Consider the following 24816-nt stretch of genomic DNA (forward strand, 5'->3'; position numbering starts at 1 on the left):
GGATTCAATACAGCAAAGTTTAAAACTGCCCCATATCTGGATGGATATAACAAGTTTCTGTAGTTTTTATAAAGCCTAAGAAAGTCTTTTTTTTTCTACCAACTAGTCCAGTTGCACTTTGGGAGGATAAAATCATCACAAACTGCTAAAACACTTTCTCATACTAAAGTCAGGCACTGTTCCACAACAATTTATATGGAATACACTAAATATAGACACATATAATCACATACAGATATTGTTCCAAGCATGCAGTTACTTACTTGGGTGGGGGTGGGGCCTATTCAAGACCAGTAAGAAAACATCCAGAGAGAAACTATCTAAACTAACACTGCCCATTAAAGTTCAGATTAATCTGATGTGTTCTTAAGCTATCCAAACACAAACTGCCACACCTTTACCTTTTGCTGTAGCTTGCCATTTGTGTATGTAAACATCGAACAAATGCATTTTATGATCATAGACTTAAAGAACTAGGCTCCAATATAAAAGTCACGAAGCTTTAATCTATATGAAAATTCACTGTTTTATGTGCATTAGTACAAAATACAGACAGGTCCTTATTTAATACATTCAACTTGCCATTCTTGACCAAGACCCTAAAAAGGAGTGGAAAACATTCTGTCTTTAGTCAGCTGGATCAATGATTTTGAACAAGTAGAGTGGTGGTGCTGCGGTAGCATTGTCGCCTCACAGTAAGACGCTGTCTGGTTCAATTCTCAGCTAGAGCGTCTTCTGCGTGGAGACAAGCATGAAAGGCGTACCTTCGTTGAAGGTTGTGCGTCAGGGCTGGTAACTCGGCACATAAAAATCAACTACCAATCATTAGCGGACCGGAGTTCTGCTGTGGCGACCCCTAACTGGGAAAAGCCGAAAGACACAACATTCTCTGCATTTTACTGTGGTGGTGGTGCTGCGGTAGCGTTGTTGCCTCACAGTTAGATGTTGCCCGTTCGATTCTCAGTTAGAGCGTCTTCTGTGTGGCGACATGTGTGAATGGGCGTTCCTTCATTGAAGGTTGTGCGTTAGGCCCGGCAAGCCAGCACGTAAAACTCTACTGCCAGTCATTAGCAGACCGGAGTTCCGCTGTGGTGACCCCTAACTGGGAAAAGTCGAAAGACACAAACAAGAGGAGCCTAGTATCTTCCATCCTTCATATAGCCTTGCCTTTCAATCTATTTCAGTTTATACATCTTAAAACCTACAATTACGACCAGATTATTGAGTTCTTCAGCATCTGCATAACTGTGATTTATCAACATCTAGTTCTCAGAAGGTATTAGGCATCATTGAAGATGCAGACAAACCAGTATGTCACGAAATGGTGAACACTGAACTGAATGATACAGCTGTCTGCCGAGACATAACAGAAGAAGATGCCATTTGTATTGGTTGTGGGTTGGAGGGGCCGAGTTACCATGCCATCAGTCACAGCCCAGCCTCTGCAACCACTTCTGTTTTGCTTGCAACACCTTATTTGCATCTTCATTTGGATGTTATTACTTTACATGTGTAAAATGCTTCTAGAAAGTATGTCAGAATGTTAATGTAGAAAGGAATTAAGCAAGCTTAGTGTTCATTCCAAAAGTCTTTCATTCAACTTTTCACTATCACTGTGCATGACATGCAATTATTTAGTTTTTTTGTTTATTCATTTATTAATTTACTTAATGTATTGCATCCTTTCTTTTAATAAATGCCCAGTCTTTTGAAGAGCTGAATGGTAATGGCCATTATTATCAAGAGTTTCACGGCCAGTATTCTAGACTAATGCTTTTATTTTAATTTAATTTGATGCAGTTTTTTATAGATAGGTTTTTATTTTATTTTTCTTTTTTTCCAAAGGCTCAGTGGATATAAGGTTTATGATGAGTATCAGTGTGATTGGATTTGTGATATAGTGTGATTAGTGATGTGTCTTGTACCGTGTGGCCTATTTTACATGTGGCAGTATGGATTCATAGGAAGAGTTATCTGGAAGTAATTTTTATTTTGCATTATTTCTTTGCTTTTATGATATTTTAATATATTTTTAATTTCAGATTTCTGTAGTTTTATTATTATTATTTTATAATTTATTTATTTACTGTGATAGAGTTTTCACAAATTTTATCAAAAGGTAGGTATTTCTAGGGTTGACTGCAGGTACTCATGTGCTAGTGGCTCAAAAAAAACGCATTCCCAAACTTCAACTACCCAAGTCTCTCATAACTACTATGCCCTAGAAACTAGTTTAGATTTACCATAGCCTTAACCCTAAAAATCATGTTCCTAACCCAAGTCCTCTCTGTCTGACCCTAAAGCTTCACCCCCCATAAACTGCTTCTGTTATCACTTCCCTACTCTAAAACTCCTCTCCCACTCCCTAACTCTAAAACTCCCCTCCCATGTCATAATACTAAAACTCCTCGCCCACTTCCTGATTCTAAAACTCCCCTCCCACTCTATAACCCTAAAACTCCTCTCCTGCTTCCTAAACACAAATCCCATTCCTGACTGCTTCCCTACGCTACACTCCCACTTGCTCCCCAACTGCTTGCCAGAACTCATATTTAGTATTGAGCGTGAGCTCCGATCTTTACAAAGCCACAGTGTGCTTGAGTCCCTGGTTTCAAGGTGCGGTGTTCAAGTGCATGGGATGAGAGCACGTATAGTAGAGATATATTTGCATAAGTGATGTTTTACTTATTTACCTGTTTATTTATTTATTTTGTTTCATTTGGGAGACTGGAATATCATAAATGCTGCAGTACTTATAAGAAGGATTTTTTTGGTTGATAGATTCAGAGGTATGTACTAGGCTAATGACTACCAGGGCCTTTAAAAGTCTAGCTGTGCAATCCAAACCAACTGTATCCCTGTGTATCATTGCTGTTTATTAGGCGGGGATATGTTAGTTAGGAAGTTTCTAGAGGTTATGTGGGAAGGGTTTATTAGTTTAGGCATTACTGTCTACTTCTATCTATCAGAGACATGGGAACTAGAGCAGGGTTAAATTTCTCATTTCCCATTCATTGGTTAAAGCTATGCTTAAATAAGATTAGGGATAGACTTTTCTTCACATGGATGGCTAGGTTGTTTTAGCACATTGATAAAGAGCCTGAGCATGGGATCCTCTGAGCCACATATCTGTCTTGCCAACATGTTTTATTTATGTCAAAAGTAAAATTTAAATCCTTGGATCTGGTGGTTCTGATGCTGTTCATTTTGCAGATGTGCAAAAGATCCATCAGAGCTGGATCCGAGGATGCCATGTATGCCAGGCATATATCGCCTCTCAGTAACCTGCAGGAGACAGTTCAAGTGTAACTTGGACAACTGGAGGGGGAACATGAAATCCATCCCTGGTTTGGCACCTGTGTCTCTTATGGACACATGCCTGTAAATGATTCATCTCCCCAGGCCACTGCTTGTAAATGTTTGCACCTCCTAAGCCCCTGCTTACAACTATCGAGTGTATCAGAACTTGTCAGAGATTTGGGATGCATGGCTAGGCTCGAAAAAGCCCTTGTGGTCATTAGCCTGGTAAACACCTATGAACTTATGAACAAGAGTAGATAGACAGGGTTTTAAGGTGGTAAGGAACCCTTGTGGGTATTCCAGCTGTTGCATAAGTATAGCCAGGTTCATGCCAAAGTGGGCATTATACTCAGTGATGGATCTGATAAGGGCCAAATAAAGTGGCTCTATTAATACATTGTACCGTGATGCCATGCCCTTACTTATAAGTTGGGCAACAGAATGATTTTTCTTAATTCCTTGCCCATACATTGGTCAAAGGCAAGATTACTGTCTGCATATATTCTCAGATACCTGACTGACCACTGGGAAACATTTGCTTCATTGTTATGTGCATATTTTAGTATGTCTTTTCTGTTTGTCATAGTCACATTATAGGTAAATACTAGGCTATCAGTCTGCAGACAAAGGCAAATTTAGCCAATAATTAGAAATAGGAATCAACCCCTGTACTTTGCAGCTGTAACGTAAAGATTCTAACCATTATGCCAGTCTCACATCATTAGGTTATTTATTTATGTTTATATTTACGTATGTTACGAAAGGTGCAGGTATAATTGTGTGCATGTGTCCCCATAGAGTGCATTTTATGTTTCTTTTTGGGATGATGAATGTCTGTGCATATTTATTTATTTATTGATGTATTTATATTTATTGTTGTGGTTTTATGTTGGGGTTGTTGCAGACAGGAACCGTGTTTGATTATGGATGTGTTTTTATTACAGTATTATATTATAGGTTCATAGGTTCATAGGTTCATACTAGGCTATCTGCCCAAGGGCATTTATAAGCCTAGCCCATAGTTATGTGGCTTTTGCAACCCCTTTAGTTTGAATAAAACTATGTCTATTATTTTGCTGTGCCTCTGTCAAGCAGTGACACTGAAGTAATCCCTGGGGTATATCTGCGATCTCCCATCCATTGGTCAAGATTCCTCTTGAACAAGGCCAGCGAGGTGCTCTGCCTCACATGTACCGGGATTTTGTTCCACAGCATAGGGAGTCTCTGGGTGATGAATCTGTCCCTCCAGCACATTCTATTAATAACCGTGTCAAGGTTTAAGTCTCCCGCCCTTGTGGTTCTGAGGGATCTAGATTTTTTGAGGTGAAGCATATTCATCAAATCTGGGTTTGACATGGCCTTATATGTCAGGCACAGGTCACCTCTGAGCAAGCGGTATGAGACTGAATAGAGCTGGAGTTCTTTCAGTCGGGCAGCATAAGACATATTTTTGAGACCCTTTATCCTTTTGGTGAGGAACTTTTGGGGCCTTTCCAGCTGCTGCAGGTGTCGGGTCAGATACATTCCGAATGGGGCATTGTACTCAATCATAGGTCTAATGAGTGATGAGTACAGGGGGACGATGACCTCCCTTGATCTAGATGTGAATCCCTTCATGATCAGGTGGGCAATGTAGAAGGTTTCCTAACTACTTTAGCAACATGAGTGTCAAACGAAAGGCTACTGTCAACCTGGGTCCCCAGATCCCTGATGACTTCTTCTGTGCTCAGTGGATTGCCACCTATATGGTAGCTAGGGGTAACCTTGTTTTTCCCGAAGGGTATGACTATGCATTTCTTGGCGTTTAACTTTAGGCCATGGCTCTGGCACCAGTTATCCGTTTCTGTGAGGCCCTTCTGAAGGATATCTGTGTCAGATGTGTTTTCGACTATGGCCCAGTTTGCAGTCATCTGCAAACTTTGTCAGCCATAACCCTCCTGTGTTTGCTTGTACTTTAGAAAAGTAGATGCCGAACAAGAGTGGACCCAGGACTGAGCCCTGTGGGACACCACTTGTGACAGGCTTTGAGTCTGACATGGCTCCAGCAACTCTGACCCTGTGGGTTCTGTCACTTAGCCAGTTTGCAACCCATCTTGTGATGTATGGGTTTACATTCAAGCTGATGAGTTTTTCGATGATACCTGAGTGGGGTATTGTGTCGAAGGCCTTTGCCAGTTCGAGGTAGGCTGTATGGACTGCCTTTCCCTCATCAATGGCCTTGGTGACTGTCTCGAAAAAGTCAACCAAGTTTAAAAGGCATGATCTGCCTTTGACAAAGCCAAACTGGGTTGGATCCAAAGTCTGCAAGTTCCCTATGTCTTTATTTAGGAGTTCCATTATGATCCTCTCCATGGCTTTGCAGATAAGGCTTGTCAAGCTAATGGGACGGTAATTTTCAGGGTCGGTGGAGGCACCGCCCTTGTGAAGTGGGACCACAGTCGCCGTGCGCCACTCCTTGGGTACGTATCCTGAGGTGAGGCTAAGATTAAACAGCTGTCCTAACTGCGGGTTTAATTCCTCATTGAGTTCGTGGAGCACACAGCTGGGGACACCATCCGGTCCCATGGATGCTGTGCTTTTTGCCTTGGAGAGAGCAGTTCTCACCTGGGCGTTGGAGATGTTTGGGGGGCTACAATCCTCTGGTATAGATATCTCTCCTTTTGGGGGGGAGGGGGGGGTTGCACTGAACCTGTCAGCCAGTATGTTGGCAATGTGTGTAGGTTCATTAATCTTAACATCATTTTGAACTAATTCTGAGCATATCTGGGAGTTTCCTCCTAGGTTTCTAACATAGCTAAAGAAGGCCTTATGATTGTCTTTTGAGTCTTTGGTTATTTTTCTCTCAAAATTTGCCTTGGATGATTTTATGAGAGCTCTTAGTTTTTTACTTATAATGATCAAAGGTGTCTTACCTTTCAAGGATTTTGCTCCATCTTGTAGTAGCTTCCTCCTTTTGTTGTAGAGCTTGTTTATGGCTGGGGTCCACCAGACTGGACGCTTGCCTTTGGTACAAAGAGTCTTAGTTTTGTTTGGGATTGCCTGATCCATGCAGTCCTGTAGGTGCTGGTAGAAGGCATTTGTAAGTGATTCAGCGGTTTGAGTAATGTTTACCACTGGCTCAGGGGCCTTAAAGGAGACCACACTAGTTTTTAGAAGTGTGAAGTCGGCTTTTGAGAAGTTTTTCACTGTGGTCTTTTTATTTCAGGTGGGGCGGGATGAGGACCTCCAGCGAGATTAGTTTATGATCTGATCTCACCAGTGAGGGGTATACTTCCAGTGTTGAACATTGTGATCCCATGTTCTTGATGATGAGATCAAATATGTTTTCTCCTCTTGTGGGGATGGTGACTAGTTGTTCCATGGCATTTGAGTTTATGAACTCCAGGAACCTTTGGGCTAGAGTGTTTGGGCTTGAGTAGTGTTCCCAGTCTATATTAGGGTAGTTGAAGTCACCTAGTATGATGGTGTTTGGAGATACATTTATCCCCTCCAATGTTTTCAGGAAGGCCATGTGAGGTTCCTGAGTTTGAGAGGGTGGCCTGTAACATGCTACAAATTGCAGAGCAGTCTTGCCTATGGTTAATTGCACCTGGATGGTCTCCGATGCATCGTGCGTTGCCACCAACCTTGAGGTGTGGGTGTCCTTTATGAATATGGACACCCCCCCCTTCCTATCTTGGTGTTGTCCAGATTTTGGGGCCGGAACGCATGATATGAGGTGAAACCTGATAGTGCTGGGGTGCTCTCAGGAGCCTTGAACCAGGTTTCTGTCACAGCACAGACATCGATGTTCTCCATATTGAGAAGGGCCTCGAGTGCGTACATCTTGAGATTGAGACTTCTGGCATTGAGCAGCATTACCCTTAGTTTTTTTCCTTTTTTGTGTTCTAGGGTGGTAGGTTTAGAATTTGAGCCTTGCCTAAAAAAGGCACTATGGGGTGGCAAGAGCCTTTGCCAATATCCGGAAGCCTAGGGGTGACAGGTGCAAGCCGTCCCTTGCGAAGCAGCGTGGCTTGTCCAGCATGTCATCCCAGGCAGACAGACATTGGATCCCCTTTGAATGACACCAGAATTTAAGCCAATTATTAAAGCTGATCATCTTATCACTGTATTGTGGCATCATTCTAGGTGAAGGTAGGATACTGCTCAAGGTCAGGGTCATACCTGCCTGGGCTACATAATCAGAGAGCTCCTCGATGTCCCTTTTCATGTAGTCCAAGGAGGTACGTCTCAGGTCGTTGACACCAGCGTGGACAATGACTGAGTCGTACTTGTACCTGCTGTTGAGAGACCTGAGTGCTTGCGTTATGTGGCGGATTCTAGCACCTGACAGGCAGCTTACTGTGACCTTCTCCTTACTCAGTCTGGTGAGCGGGACGTCAGTGTGTCTGACTATGGAGTCACCTATGACAAGTATGTTTGGTGTTGTATTTGGCCTTAAGGGCAGTGACTGCTTTGCACACTGATTTTGTTGTTTATGTGTTGTTTGTGTGGTGTATTGAGTTTGCAGTTGCTTGGATGTCTGCTTTGGAGGCCTCTGCTGTTTAGGTAAATTTTTACTCAGAGCCTCCGAGTATGTCTTAGTGTGTTTATGTGTTTGATTCAGTGGTGTGGTTGAGTTATGTGAGACTGGAATTGTGGTGTGTGCAGTTGCCTTCTCCTCCTGCCTGGTCTTGCCAGTCCTGAGTTGAGAGAGCTCAGCCTCCAGTCTGGCTAAATAGCTGCATCTCTCACAAGTGTTAGTGTTACGTGGGAGGAGGAGAGGGTTGTCCGTGTACATGAGGCAATTGTAACATTGTCTCAGAATTCCCAGATTTACCAACTGGGCAGGAGAGGACACCAGCATCTGACCCTTCGACATGCTAGAAAGAATTATGAGTTGGTATGAGACAGAAAAGTAGTGGGCTTAGCAGGGAAGTGGGCACTCCTGGGAGGTTTTGCTAGTGAGAGATTTGTATAATATAGGAGTGCTTGACCTGCAAAGAGAATGCTTATAAGACAAGGGATATGCTTATAAGACAAGTGCTGAGCTTTTTGAGAAGAAAAAGCTATTTGGAACAAGTGCTGCACTTTTTAGTGAAGGTGTAAACTGTTTAGGTTCCTAACAGAGCAGTTCTAAGGGAAAAATTGAAGAACAGACTTTCTGGAGCCAGAAAGAGTTTAACCTTGTTTAACCGGCGCTGCCCGATGCTGCTCTAGTGGCAACTCCGCGCTAAATCTCGCTAAAGCACGTTAAAGCGTGCTTGAGAGCAGGGGCTGGAAAGAAGCAGGAATAGACCCAAAACGGACAATAAGACTACAGTTTCAAGTCAGTAACCACCTCTACGGGGGGCAGGGAAACTGCTCAATGTTATTCACTGCCACTGATCAACAGAGAGGCCCTCCTTCAGCCCAAGCAAAAATGGCCTCACAGAAACTTTCAAACAGTTCAGGAACAGCAAGACTGTAACTGAACTTTTTTAACTCTCAGAAAAGTGGGAAAAAAGCAAGATTTTTTTTTTTGTTTTTGTTTTTTACAGAGATAGCAGAGGTTCACAAGTAATATCAAGTTATAACAGTGCAGTAAATGACCCCACACAAGAGTGCTAGGTCAAGGACAGAAAATATGCAAGTTTTAAGAAAAACGATTTAAAATTAAGTGCAAACAGGAAATTCAGCAAACAGCTTTTGGTTGTGCTCTAAATGCAGCTACTAATACAGAAATCAAGTTTAACAAGCCAGAAAATGCTCAAGCTAGGCAGCTATGCAGAAAAACTTAGCAAATAAACAGAGAAAAAATACTTAAAATCTCAAAAGTGGCTCAATTCTTCTCTCAGCGTTTTTTCTTCTTGGAAGGTGCTTCACCAACAGCCAACAAGCCTGAAAAGACGCCCAAACCACGAGGCAACTAGGTTTTAAGAGAGGAAGACGAAGGAGTTTTGGAAATGACCCCTAGTGGCCAATAAAACTACAGTTTCAAGTCAGTAACCACCTCTACGGGGGGCAGGGAAGCTGCTCAATGTTATTCACTGCCACTGATCAACAGAGAGACCCTCCTTCAGCCCAAGCAAAAATGGCCTCACAGAAACGTTCAAACAGTTCAGGAACAGCAAGCCTGTAACTGAACTTTTTTAACTCTCAGAAAAGTGGGAAAAAAGCAAGATTTTTTTTTTGTTTTTTGTTTTTTACAGAGATAGCAGAGGTTCACAAGTAATATCAAGTTATAACAGTGCAGTAAATGACCCCACACAAGAGTGCTAGGTCAAGGACAGAAAATATGCAAGTTTTAAGAAAAAAACGATTTAAAATTAAGTGCAAACAGGAAATTCAGCAAACAGCTTTTGGTTGTGCTCTAAATACAGCTACTAATACAGAAATCAAGTTTAACAAGCCAGAAAATGCTCAAGCTAGGCAGCTATGCAGAAAAACTTAGCAAATAAACAAAGAAAAAATACTTAAAATCTCAAAAGTGGCTCCCTTCTTCTCTCAGCGTTTTTTCCTCTTGGAGGGTGCTTCACCAACAGTAAAAGAAGGACAATGTATACACATTGCTAGGTTCATAGGTTAGTACTAAGCTAACTGCCCTTGCGAGCCATTTTAAGCTTAGCCAATTATCCCTTGTGAGACTCAAATCCTGCACCTTGTGCTTGTAAGGCAAACATCTTAACCATTAGACCACCCTCCCACCATTAGAGCTAGGATTTGTGTTTATTTGGTTATCAGTATTACATATTTTTGTAATTATTCAATTATGACTTTATGATGATTTTATGTGCATGCATGTGGTTTTGTTTATGGGTACTATATATCTTGTGATTAGTTTTGCTTTTTATTTTCTTGTAGATAGACATTTAATGTTGTATTTAGTGATTGTACGTAGGCTTTATGGTAGAGATGTGCGTCATGCTTTGTGCTACTTTTTGCGTTGTAAATGGTTTGCTGTATTGGGTTGGGAATGTATACATTTGAGACACAGTTTATGTATATTTTCATAATGTTATTTATAATATTTATTTACAATACAATGTGTATATTCACAACCCATTACATTAGGCATAAAAGTTTCAATAACTCTTTCTTTTATTTCATAGTTTAGTTACGTCCAGGATAACTCTTTTCTAGCTGGCTAGTTAAGTTATTAAAATTGATAAACTGTGATCTTTAATTATTGGGTCACTGTTGTATTCAGTTATTTATTCATTTATGAGTGTTCATTTGCTTTCTTCATTGCCCCTTTTGGCATTCTTTATTTATTTTATTTTGTATTTTTTTTGTTAATTTTTTTCTCTACATATCACAATGTTTTTTTTTTTTCATTTTCAAGGTTTGTGTGTTGACACCACACTCTTCATTTCAACCTTTTTTTGGAATGCTGTCATAATTTTTTGTCCGTTTTGCTTTTTTTCCCATAGGTTGCTTTTTTGATGCCTGTGTTTGTCTCTGTTGTTTGTCGTTATATCTTAACCTGCAGATTTTTTTATCATTTCTGACCTATCATTTGTGGTTACTTGTTTAGTCTTTTGTTTTCTCTGGCTCATTTTATACTTAGCTGTTTTGGGCTGCCTTTCATGATTGCAAGAATCTGTACTTAACTAGTTTTCATGGTTATTTATAAAAGTTCTTATATGTTTTTTGTAGGAGTCTTGTTGCTTCTGCAGTGTTATGATCACTGCTATTTATTCCCATCATTATTCATTTGCACAAAGGTGGTGCTTCCATTGACCCCGGGAACTATAGACCTATTACTCTGACTAGCCTTAGCTGTAAGATCATGGACCTTATCAACAAAGATATAGGTAATCTCCAAACACTTGAACCTGCTCAGTTTAGATTCATCAACAGGAGATCATGCCTGTTAAACCTAGTAGACTTCTTCGAGACCGTCACAAGAGCTCTGGACAAGGAGAAAACTGTGTATACAGCCTACCTGGACATGGCCAAGGCACTTGACGCTATCACCCACTCAGGCATCATTGACAAACTCACCCAGCTAGATATCAACCCTTATATCATTCGATTGGTAATTAACTGGCTCACTGATAGAATATATATAGTAAAAATAGGGGAATCAGACCTGTATCCAGTGGTTTTCCACATGGATCAGTCCTAGGACCTCCACTGCTTGGAATCTATTTCTTCAAAGTACATGCAAAAACTAATGGTCTGTGGCTGACAACGTTTGCTGATGACTAAAAACTGGGAGCACTCATAGAATTTCTAAATGATGTCAACATCTTATAAGAGGGTCTTACACAAACAATTGACTGGTGCCTAAGTCATGCCCTTAAACTCAATGCAAAAAATGTTTTATCATCCCTTTCAGTAAGACCGATGTCCCTGCTAACTACCACATCAATAGCAACACCCTAAGTACACACTCAGTGGTGAGATACCTGGGCACGCAGGTTGACAGCAACCTTAGCTTTGATCACTATGTCTCCACAGTGGTAAGAAGGGCATTCTATATTGATTATCTCATAAGTAAGAGCATTGCCTCCAGAAAAAAAGAAGTTATAACCTCCCTGTACTCTTCCCTCATCAGGCCAATAATTGAGTACAATGCCTTTATTGGTTTGCACCTTTACAAGCACATGCAGCAATTAGAGAAACCACAAAGGTTCCTCACAAGGAAAATTCAAGTTCTTCAGCATCTGTCCTATGTGGATCATCTGAAATCACTGTCACTTTATTCTGTTTCATACAGATTACTCATAGGTGATCTTTGCATTGCATATAAGGCAATCTCTGACCCAGTTTTATTGGAAATGCTGCATATCTGCAAGTCAAATGGTACATGGATTACTCACTCTAAAGACCTTATCCTGGTATGTGACATTAATAGAACCTGCTGGAGGGACAGATTTGTCTCCCAGATGTTACCACACCTTTGGAACAGACTCCCACTTCATGTCAAACACAGTACCTCATTGGCCCTCTTCAAACGCAATCTGGACGATTGTAAGGGTAACCATAAATTCACCCTGGGGGTTCCACTTGTGTCCCTCTTGGACAGGAGCAACAGGTGCTGATCGTGGAAATAAGAGTAGAACTTTGCTAGGCTTGTAAGGGCCCTAGGGCCATTAGCCTAGTAACTTCCTATGATCCTATGCTCCTGTGAAATTTCAAGTATGGATTTTGTCAGCAATGTAAACTGATCTGAGAGCGAAATAGCATAGACCTAAGGTCAAGACATGGACTGGTTACATTTACCAGACATTTTAATTGTAGTGGTAAAGATACTGTGTATCTTGCAACATGTCTATGCCCTTATTTCTAGAATATGTGAACACTCTTATGACAGTGCCACAAAAAAGGACACCAATGCTTTGTGTAGACAAACTGCCTCACTGTTGGTTTTTATTTCAATATTTTTGATGAAGTTACCACTCAGACCAGGAGTGGACCCTGTGAATTTTCTGTTTAACTGGGTGAACCAGCATGGCAACTAGACCTAGATGAGACCAAACCCACCTGGGTTAAAAGGTTGTGTCTCTGTTAGTAGTGTCCTGAAACTTAGAGCTGTCAAACTGTGACAGCTCTTACAGGAGGTTTTGGGAACACTGAATTTAAATTACAAGTTAGATAAAACCTTTATACATCAAAGGTTTTATAAGCCTTATATTGTTAGTATTTTAGTTTTTTAAATGTTTTTTTTTTTAATGTTTAAACATTTTTAAACATTCACACTGAATTATGTAGTGCCTTTAAGACTGAGATCATGTGACGTACCCCTTTAAATGGAACTGATTTGATTTTGTTATTAATTCTGATGCAGTCCATTTTTCTTGAACAAAAACGGTTTAGTATTATTTTGTTGAATAAATAATAGTGTTTTAGTGCCTCTGTGTGGATCCTTAGCATAACCTTGTAATTAATGGTTTGTTTGTTATGGCTTCCAATCTTTACTTGCTTGTTATTTTTTGCCCTCTCCATTTCTTTACTTATAATTTTTGTAGGTCTTTGTACAGGCAGCATATGGATTGTATTCTTTTTAATTCAGAGTGTTCTGTAAGTTCTCCTTCAGTTCAGAGTGTTCTATTAGTTCCCCTTCAGTTCCAGTGCGGACATCTCTTGCTGTATTGGGTGCCTGCTGTACCTATAAGTAAGCCCGCTTGCCCGTGAGCTGATCAGGGGCAGAGTTGGTTTCCCTCCCTTATTTAGGCAAGCATTGCACTATTCCTTCACTTCACAGCAGCAGCTCACAGGATTCTGCCCACCCACCCTTGTTAAGTATTAAAAATTACAAAGGGAGGTGGGTGTCTTTAGGCTTCCTCCCTTATTTCTTTCCCCTCAGTTGTTTCTCAGCTATCTCTTCATGTAGCTGTGTGTTTTCAGGTTAAGCCATGGCCACGGCATGTGGTGATGAGTAATGTGAGACAATCTTAATAATATCAATTTCAGGTCCGAGGCAGCTTGGGGTTACACACCCAGACACATCAAGATTGATCTGCAACAGCCCTGGTCATACCAACCAGTTTAACAGGAAGGTGTCAAATGTGTTTTATGTGGTGGAAATGATGACAGTTTGTTGTATTAACAGTGATGATGGTTATTGAGACACTAAATGGTTGCATTGCCATCATGTTGTCGTTATTGTCTCAGCTTAGAGGACATCTAAACATAACCAAATTCTGTCTTGCCCATAGGTTTTGTGCTATTCCTTTCTCTTGGTATTTGTTCTGAAGCTATATAAGGGTATCATTAAGTTGCTGTCTCCCCAAATTGTTATACAGAATGGGTATATCAAGCTGTTGTGTTGCATCTTTTTTATTAGGTGTGTCTACCTTGCCTTATAATGTCTCTATATGCTCCTTCCGCCCACATTTTCTACAGAGCCTTAAAAATGAAAACTCTCCTATTATGTCTTCATGTGTTATATCATGGGCAATGGCTACAGGAAATAAGTTTTCCTAGACCTGCTTGAATTTCTAAATGTGTTTGCCTCCACAAATGAATTTTCACCACTGCCACCTTGACAATGGTATCCATGCTTGAATAGTTGACCAGAGATTGAACTTGTCTACTTCTAAAAATATAGTTTACTTTATTAGTGTGGTTGTAACACACTGACATAATACTGTCTCAATAGCTCTAAAGCAGTCTTATCACATTCCATAGGAACGCATGACTTGTTGCATGCATTTTAGTTTTCACATTTCTTCTACTAGCATTTCTCTTCATTATTAATGGTACAGAATTTATCAAAGTGATTCCTTTCTTATTACTTAATTTTTTCTATTAGATGGTACATTTCTTACTGTATCATTAGATTTAGAAACACGACATTCTGTTAGAATCTTTATGTCATTAACTAACAAGCATTCAACTTAAGTTACTTTCTTATCAACATTCATGGAATCACATTACATTGCCCATTTTCTTATTTTGCTAGAGAAAGCTGCTTTATATCTGTCTACTGTTAGAATTTCTAACATGTTGACTTTGCTGTTTCTATTACATTCTAGCCATAACTTTAAAATGTTTTAAGCTATGTATTCCTGCATCTAAGATCTTACATGTTTGTCAGCATTAAATGTCCAGTTATACAATTTTCAATACAAGCTCTTCATAGTCTGTATAATCAGTCTCTTCCACGTTCATATGCATTTTATTGCCTTTCCTGTTTACTGAGAAGACATAATTTTAGCCTAGACTGTTCAGTGTTAGTTTTCAAGTGTGGCATAAATTTTCAAAAATCATTATTTCTGCTTAGTTGTTTCATGGCAGGTATAATTCTGGGGTTAGTGGCAACATTTACCAGTACAACCAGCCATCACTTCGTTTTTACTATCTTTGGCCAGTGTCCACATTAGACTTAAACATTTTCAACAAGTTTTCTATAGTTGTTAAGTGACAGGAGACAGCATTTGAAAAATAATGTTGGTAAGAGCACACACACACACACACACACACACACACACACACACACACACACACACACACACACACACACACACATCAGGTGGCTGGAGACCTAACAGCACTAAGTTTAGCAAATTTACAAGGCAAACATCCAGTTATTTGCCACACACACACACACACACACACACACACACACACACACACACACACACACACACACACACACACACACACACAGACACACACACACACACACACACACACACACACACACACACAAGCACACAGAAAAAAAAAACAAAGGCAACTGCTTCACAGGAAATTAGTAGCCCAGTTATGTTATGAGCTTGGTAGCAGAGGTATTTCAAGGAATGGTATATGTTAAGTCCTTGGTCAACTGCCTGAGCACACATACCACCAGTGTAAATTGAAGAACCACCAGAGGCAAGAGTTTGTCTAATAAAAGTAATATTCTCAGGATTCCACAAGGCAAATTAAAACAACTGCTGACTAATTGTTTAGTTCTAAAAGAATAGTACCTTATGATAATCTCCGCCATATATCTATATCTAATCTACACCTGTACATGTATCATTTATAGCTATAGCTTTATTCTGTACCTATATCTATAGATACCTGTAAGGTGGTAGAATGTCATTTTTGTTGAAAGGGTGCTGTGCTTATCAGTGGTTGAATGCTTGAATTATCAGTTGTACTGGTGGTCAAACTCTGCATTTGTTGAAGGGAAAAGGATGTTTTTAGCTAGTAATAGGAGTTTCTTTTGTTAATGTCAAACTTCTTGAAAAACTGAAAGTTTTAACATTAGGGTTAGTATTGTGTGTGCAATCATTTGTAGCTTATGATAGAGAATAAGGGCTAGGTAAAGAAATAGGTTAGTGCTGTGTATTCATTTGTGGGTTAGGGATAGAGAATAAGGGCTAGGTAAAGAGATAAGTTAGTGTTGTGCATGCATTGGTGGGTTAGGGATAGAGAATAAGGGCTAGGAAAAGAGGTAGGTTAGTGTTGTGCATGCATTGGTGGGTTAGGGATAGAGAATAAGGGCTAGGTAAAGAGATAGGTTAGTGTTGTGCAAGCATTGGTGGGTTAGGGATAGAGAATAAGGGCTAGGTAAAGAGATAGGTTAGTGTTGTGCATGCATTGGTGGGTTAGGGATAGAGAATAAGGGCTAGGTAAAGAGATAGGTTAGTGTTGTGCAAGCATTGGTGGGTTAGGGATGGAGAATAAGGGCTAGGTAAAGAGATAGGTTAGTGTTGTGCATGCATTGTTGGGTTAGGGATAGAATATAAGGGCTAGGTAAAGAGATAGGTTAGTGTTGTGCATGCATTGGTGGGTTAGGGATAGAGAATAAGGGCTAGATAAAGAGATAGGTTAGTGTCATGCATGCATTGGTGGGTTAGGGCTAGGCAACGGGATAGACGGAATATTGTGTGCATGTGCTGGTGTATGTGGGGAATATCCAAGCTTGTCTTGTGTAGTAATAGCATTAGGCAAAGGGGTTTTCTAAGGGAGGGTAAGGTGTAGGGATAGGGTTAGGATTAACGGGCATTAGTATCTTGGTGCAAGGGTTGAAGAACCAGCTACTCTCTCAGGTAAGGACTTTGACCAGCAGTTGTAAGAATGATAGCTCCCAGCTACACACATTCAACTCCCTGAAGGGGGTTTCTTACTCCCTGTGACTACAAAAATAGTTACCACTGAGATAGACTTCTTGAAGAGTCAATGGTCCACCAAACAAGAAGGTTACACTGGGGGTACATAGACAGAGAGAGTCTGGGTTGGGCATGTGCAGAAGCTGGGACCACAGTCTGAGTGCTGTATGGCATTAGGAGTGGAGCCATTCTCTATACTCTAACAATAACACAGTAATCTCCCCAGTATCAGAGGCCAAACTTCTAGAACTTACAACTGACCCTCAACTAAAATTCTGTAAACACATCTCTACAACCATCTTCAAAGTTCACAAAAAATAGGCACCCTTTATTGCTGCAAGAAGTTCCTTACTTCTAAGGCATGAATTGACATTGCAAGAACTCACCTCCTCTCCACAATACTCTCTGCATCCTCAGTACTTACAAACATAAATAAATCCGACCTAAACAAAATTACTACCTGCTATAGCAAAATAGCAAGGTTCGCAAATAATGCCAAATCTCGTACCCACCACTGCCAATCCCTACAATTATTACACTGGCTCGAATTCCCCAACCTGCTGCATTACCACCAACTCAAACTTGCCCACCAAATACTATACTATCCAGAGAAAATTCCTGTCCTGTCTTGTCTCTTAAACTTTTATACCTTCAACAGAACCCTAAGATCCAACAATAAGGCACTGATTACGACCAACCCCCTGCAAAAACAGCTCAGGGGATTCTCTCTTCCCCAGTGTAGTAGCAAAAATATGGAACACCCTGCCTCCAGACCTCAGAATGCAAAACCAAACTTTGCCATTCAAAAACCTCCTTAATGATTACCTCTGCCATAACCTCCTTTGTAACTGCAACCCACCTTGTTGAAACCTTTCCAACTCCCACATTTTACCTTATAGCGCACAATACACTTACTCCCTTATGCTCTGTGTTTCACCAACTTGTCTAACAACTAATGACATCTGTAAATATTGTATACATAGCTACAACCTGGCTTACTGTACATAGTGTTTATATTGTTAAGATCCGTATATACTTTGTTACAATATGTTCTACTACACTAAGACTTCTGTATTAATTTCATCAACTATGTTTCTGATTATGTAAATGCCTCTCTCTTCATTTCATTTCATACTTTTGTAATTAATCACTATCATTATTTCACTCGGTCGAGTGGCGTTCGAAAGACATGCATAGAATGGGCATGTCTTCGTTGAAGGTTGGGTGTCGAGCTGGCACTTTGGCACCCGTAAAAAATCTACTGCCAATCATTAGCGGACCGGAAATCCACTGTGGCGACCCCTAACTGGGAAAAGCCGAAAGAAGAACAAACCATCTGGAGCTTTTCTCCCCAGGACTCCGCTGAAAATGGACACCAGTTGTCCAGCTGGACTATCCTGGTAAACAAATGTTAAATAAATAAATAAATACATTCAAAAAACAAAACAAAAAAAAAAACACTACACTACTCAGACAAATCTGGTGTAAATGTGATGTCATGGCTTTTCCTGTGAGATCACAAAAGTAAATCTGGTTCCTTTTGCAATCTTTTTGGGTGTCAGTATGTCTGATTTTTGTAACTTTTTGATATGCTGACATTGGTCAGCATTGATTTGATATTCAAGTACAGCAGTTAGATACCATGAACTTATACACACACACACACACACACACACACACACACACACACACACACACACACACACACACACACACACACACACACACACACACACACACACACACACACACACACACACACACACACACACATCAGGTGGCTGGAGACCTAACAACACTAAGTTTAGCAAATGTACAAGGCAAACATCCAGTTATTTGCCACACACACACACACACACACACACACACACACACACACACACACACAAGCACACAGAAAAAAAAAAACAAAGGCAACTGCTTCACAGGAAATTAGTAGCCCAGTTATGTTATGAGCTTGGTAGCAGAGGTATTTCAAGGAATGGTATATGTTAAGTCCTTGGTCAACTGCCTGAGCATACATACCACCAGTGTAAATTGAAGAACCACCAGAGGCAAGAGTTTGTCTAATAAAAGTAATATTCTCAGGATTCCACAAGGCAAATTAAAACAACTGCTGACTAATTGTTTAGTTCTAAAAGAATAGTACCTTATGATAATCTCCGCCATATATCTATATCTAATCTATACCTGTACATGTATCATTTATAGCTATAGCTATATTCTGTACCTATATCTATAGATACCTGTAAGGTGGTAGAATGTCATTTTTGTTGAAAGGGTGCTGTCCTTATCAGTGGTTGAATGCTTGAATTATCAGTTGTACTGGTGGTCAAACTCTGCATTTGTTGAAGGGAAAAGGATGTTTTTAGCTAGTAATAGGAGTTTCTTTTGTTAATGCCAAACTTCTTGAAAAACTGAAAGTTTTAACATTAGGGTTAGTATTGTGTGTGCAATCATTTGTAGCTTATGATAGAGAATAAGGACTAGGTAAAGAAATAGGTTAGTGCTGTGTATTCATTTGTGGGTTTAGGGATAGAGAATAAGGGCTAGGTAAAGAGATAAGTTAGTGTTGTGCATGCATTGGTGGGTTAGGGATAGAGAATAAGGGCTAGGTAAAGAGGTAGGTTAGTGTTGTGCATGCATTGGTGGGTTAGGGACAGAGAATAAGGGCTAGGTAAAGAGGTAGGTTAGTGTTGTGCATGCATTGGTGGGTTAGGGATAGAGAATAAGGGCTAGGTAAAGAGATAGGTTAGTGTTGTGCAAGCATTGGTGGGTTAGGGATAGAGAATAAGGGCTAGGTAAAGAGATAGGTTAGTGTTGTGCATGCATTGGTGGGTTAGGGATAGAGAATAAGGGCTAGGTAAAGAGATAGGTTAGTGTTGTGCAAGCATTGGTGGGTTAGGGATGGAGAATAAGGGCTAGGTAAAGAGATAGGTTAGTGTTGTGCATGCATTGGTGGGTTAGGGATAGAGAATAAGGGCTAGGTAAAGAGATAGGTTAGTGTTGTGCATGCATTGGTGGGTTAGGGATAGAGAATAAGGGCTAGGTAAAGAGATAGGTTAGTGTTGTGCATGCATTGGTGGGTTAGGGATAGAGAATAAGGGCTAGGTAAAGAGATAGGTTAGTGTTGTGCATGCATTGGTGGGTTAGGGATAGAGAATAAGGGCTAGGTAAAGAGATAGGTTAGTGTTGTGCAAGCATTGGTGGGTTAGGGATGGAGAATAAGGGCTAGGTAAAGAGATAGGTTAGTGTTGTGCATGCATTGGTGGGTTAGGGATAGAGAATAAGGGCTAGGTAAAGAGATAGGTTAGTGTTGTGCAAGCATTGGTGGGTTAGGGATGGAGAATAAGGGCTAGGTAAAGAGATAGGTTAGTGTTGTGCAAGCATTGGTGGGTTAGGGATGGAGAATAAGGGCTAGGTAAAGAGATAGGTTAGTGTTGTGCATGCATTGGTGGGTTAGGGATAGAGAATAAGGGCTAGGTAAAGAGATAGGTTAGTGTTGTGCATGCATTGGTGGGTTAGGGATAGAGAATAAGGGCTAGGTAAAGAGATAGGTTAGTGTTGTGCATGCATTGGTGGGTTAGGGATAGAGAATAGGGGCTAGGTAAAGAGATAGGTTAGTGTTGTGCATGCATTGGTGGGTTAGGGATAGAGAATAAGGGCTAGATAAAGAGATAGGTTAGTGTCATGCATGCATTGGTGGGTTAGGGATAGAGAATAAGGGCTAGATAAAGAGATAGGTTAGTGTCATGCATGCATTGGTGGGTTAGGGCTAGGCAACGGGATAGACGGAATATTGTGTGCATGTGCTGGTGTATGTGGGGAATATCCAAGCTTGTCTTGTGTAGTAATAGCATTAGGCAAAGGGGTTTTCTAAGGGAGGGTAAGGTGTAGGGATAGGGTTAGGATTAACGGGCATTAGTATCTTGGTGCAAGGGTTGAAGAACCAGCTACTCTCTCAGGTAAGGACTTTGACCAGCAGTTGTAAGAATGATAGCTCCCAGCTACACACATTCAACTCCCTGAAGGGGATTTCTTACTCCCTGGGATGACAAAAATAGTTACCACTGAGATAGACTTCTTGAAGAGTCAATGGTCCACCAAACAAGAAGGTTACACTGGGGGTACATAGACAGAGAGAGTCTGGGTTGGGCATGTGCAGAAGCTGGGACCACAGTCTGAGTGCTGTATGGCATTAGGAGTGGAGCCATTCTCTATACTCTCTAACAATAACACAGTAATCTCCCCAGTATCAGAGGCCAAACTTCTAGAACTTACAACTGACCCTCAACTAAAATTCAGTAAACACATCTCTACAACCATCTTTAAAGTTCACAAAAAATAGGCACCCTTTATTGCTGCAAGAAGTTCCTTACTTCTAAGGCATGAATTGACATTGCAAGAACTCACCTCCTCTCCACAATACTCTCTGCATCCTCAGTACTTACAAACATAAATAAATCCGACCTAAACAAAATTACTACCTGCTATAGCAAAATAGCAAGGTTCGCAAATAATGCCAAATCTCGTACCCACCACTGCCAATCCCTACAATTATTACACTGGCTCGAATTCCCCAACCTGCTGCATTACCACCAACTCAAACTTGCCCACCAAATACTATACTATCCAGAGAAAATTCCTGTCCTGTCTTGTCTCTTAAACTTTTATACCGTTAACAGAACCCTAAGATCCAACAATAAGGCACTGATTACGACTATCCCCCTGCAAAAACAGCTCAGGGGATTCTCTCTTCCCCAGTGTAATAGCAAAAATATGGAACACCCTGCCTCCAGACCTCAGAATGCAAAACCAAACTTTGGCATTCAAAAACCTCCTTAAAGATTACCTCTACCATAACCTCCTTTGTAACTGCAACCCACCTTGTTGAAACCATTCCAACTCCCACATTTTACCTTATAGCGCACAATACACTTACTCCCTTATGCTCTGTGTTTCACCAACTTGTCTAACAACTAATGACATCTGTAAATATTGTATACATAGCTACAACCTGGCTTACTGTACATAGTGTTTATATTGTTAAGATCCGTATATACTTTGTTACAATATGTTCTACTACACTAAGACTTCTGTATTAATTTCATCAACTATGTTTCTGATTATGTAAATGTCTCTCTCTTCATTTCATTTCATACTTTTGTAATTAATCACTATCATTATTTCACTCGGTCGAGTGGCGTTCGAAAGACATGCGTAGAATGGGCATGTCTTCGTTGAAGGTTGGGTGTCGAGCTGGCACTTTGGCACCCATAAAAAATCTACTGCCAATCATTAGCGGACCGGAAATCCACTGTGGCGACCCCTAACTGGGAAAAGCCGAAAGAAGAACAAACCATCTGGAGCTTTTCTCCCCAGGACTCCGCTGAAAATGGACACCAGTTGTCCAGCTGGACTATCCTGGTAAACAAATGTTAAATAAATAAATAAATACATTCAAAAAACAAAACAAAAAAAAAACACTACACTACTCAGACAAATCTGGTGTAAATGTGATGTCATGGCTTTTCCTGTGAGATCACAAAAGTAAATCTGGTTCCTTTTGCAATCTTTTTGGGTGTCAGTATGTCTGATTTTTGTAACTTTTTGATATGCTGACATTGGTCAGCATTGATTTGATATTCAAGTACAGCAGTTAGATACCATGAACTTATACACACACACACACACACACACACACACACACACACACACACACACACACACACACACACACACACACACACACACACACACACACACACACACACACACACACACACACACACACACACACACACACACACACACACACACACACACACACACACACACTCACACTCACACATATGTATAGATACATAATAGTCATAGACACATACATCATCTCCTGAAACTCATTCAAGGCTTATAAAGTCATCTTAGCTTAACAGTGTTTTAAAGGCTTTGGAGATCCAATATGGTCTCATCCTTTACAGTGTTGATTTCTTATGAAAGCCACGCCTCAGTTTAACACTTCCCTGATTCAGACCAAGTTGCCTTTAGCATAGCTCTTTAGTTCTTAATTAGCAGTTTGCCTTATAAAATTAACCTTTACACTTAGCCCTCAGCTGCTGTTATTTTTTCAAAGTGAATGAGAAGACAGCAAAGAATTCCAGACATAGTAAACAATAAACTTGAAGAACTAAACATAATAAATACCTGTAGGTTGGTCAGCAGCCATGAATCATAGTCTTCTTCAGTGCATTCCCTTGAAAAGGAGGGTCTGAAGTCTACTTTGACAAGTTCCCAGTCAGAGCGAAAACTGATGTGACCAAAGATCCTGTACAATAAAACATAATAAAACATGAAGTAAACAAGCACTGGCTAATCAAAAAATTCACACTGGTAAGGTAGGTATATAAATACATACAGACATTTGCTTATCTGATGTTTAAGTGTGGAATCTGGTGATATAAATCACTTGCTAGTGACTACCCCTCAATACAATAAGACACAGTGCTAAAAACATGCAAACGTCTGTGTACTAGTTTCTTGCCACAGACATATTCTTGTGACATGAATAATAACACCTCATTCTGAAGTTGTACGAAAGGTTATAAAGTCATAGCTCAGTAATTAATCAAAGAAATCAGAAAATCTGTTTGTTTAGCTGATCTTCTGCAGACAGTAGTATTACATGCAGTGAAGCTAACCCTTGAAAATCTGATGACAGACTCGGATGGCCATTTATACAGACATTCAAAACTCTTTGATGCAGACGCATATGTCTTAATGTAGATAGTTACTTAATCAGCAAGCAAACAGTACTACAGACTTGGGAAACTTGACACAACCAATTCTCCTTTGTAAGCTCACTACTGAAACACTTTCTGAAGACACTAACTCACAAGATCAGTTTCACATCGCATCAAACCAGTAAGGCATATGATGCTGACTTTTTCTGTAGATAAGATGCCCTTTGTATGGCTCATTTGCAAACAGTGATGGAGGAGTACATTATGAACTGACAGATACAAAAAGTTGGATCAGACATCTCTATTTTGAGGAATAGTACAAAAGAAAGGCAAAAAAGTATGTTACAAGTGATTCCTGATGGCCAGTCAAGTTGCAATGATTGTCTACATGGCTTCTGGAGTTTTCCGTAAAATATTTCCAGCCGTGCCATGACTCTTAGTAAGAAGCATCATACAGATATGTTTAGTAGTCAAAAACACATAGTCCCAAATAAAACACATCAAAAAGAAGTTTCTCTTCTACTTCAAACTATTTCTACTGATATCCCCCCGGGATCTGACAACATAAACCCTGGTTCAGATATCACTGCAGAGGGCACCTTTGTCTTCCTCTCACCCACATATATAGTCTATGCCTCACAAAAAACTTCATGCCACAGATTTGGAAAACTGTGATAATTAAAACCCATCCCAAAGCAAACCAACCCAAAAAATACCCCTCACTTCCATCCAATATCCACCTTCCAGTTCTGTGCAAAGTTCTTGAAAAGACAGTCTACACCCACCTCTCTCTACACCCACACTCTCTCTATATATCCAGCAGTACCACCAGCTCTACGCCCACCTCTCCCTTTATAGCCATCAGTGCCACCTGCTCTACACCCACCTCTCTCTATATATCCAGCAGTACCACCTGCTCTTCACCCACCTCTCTCTCTATAGCCAGCAGTAGCACCTGCTCTATAGCTACCTCTCCCTCTATAGCCAGCAGTACCACCTGCTCTACACCCACCTCTCCCTCTATATCCTGCAGTACCATCTGCTCTACACCCACCTCTACCTCTACAGCCAGCAGTACCACCTGCTCTACATCCACTTCTCCTCTATAGCTAGCAGTACCACCTGCTCTACAATGACGTCTCTCTCTATATCCAGCAGTACCACCTGCTCTACCGCACCTCTCCCTCTATAACCAGCAGTGCCACCTGCTCTACACCCACCTCTTCCTCTATAGCCAGCAGTGTCACCTGCTCTACACCCACCCC

General features: G+C 40.6%; 1 protein-coding gene across 1 annotated transcript in view; it reads right to left on the reverse strand.

Annotated features, from left to right (window-relative positions):
• SORCS2 (sortilin related VPS10 domain containing receptor 2) overlaps positions 1-24816 on the reverse strand; it is a 2271537-nt gene that overhangs the window by 375375 nt on the left and 1871346 nt on the right. The window contains exon 14 of the mRNA XM_044063564.1: positions 23016-23136. Within this exon, the coding sequence (XP_043919499.1) occupies positions 23016-23136 (121 nt within the window). The remainder of the gene's footprint in view (positions 1-23015; positions 23137-24816) is intronic.

This window comes from Protopterus annectens, chromosome 2.part1, assembly GCF_019279795.1.
Source record: "Protopterus annectens isolate FY-2018-M chromosome 2.part1, PAN1.0, whole genome shotgun sequence".
Lineage (NCBI taxonomy): Eukaryota > Metazoa > Chordata > Ceratodontiformes > Protopteridae > Protopterus > Protopterus annectens.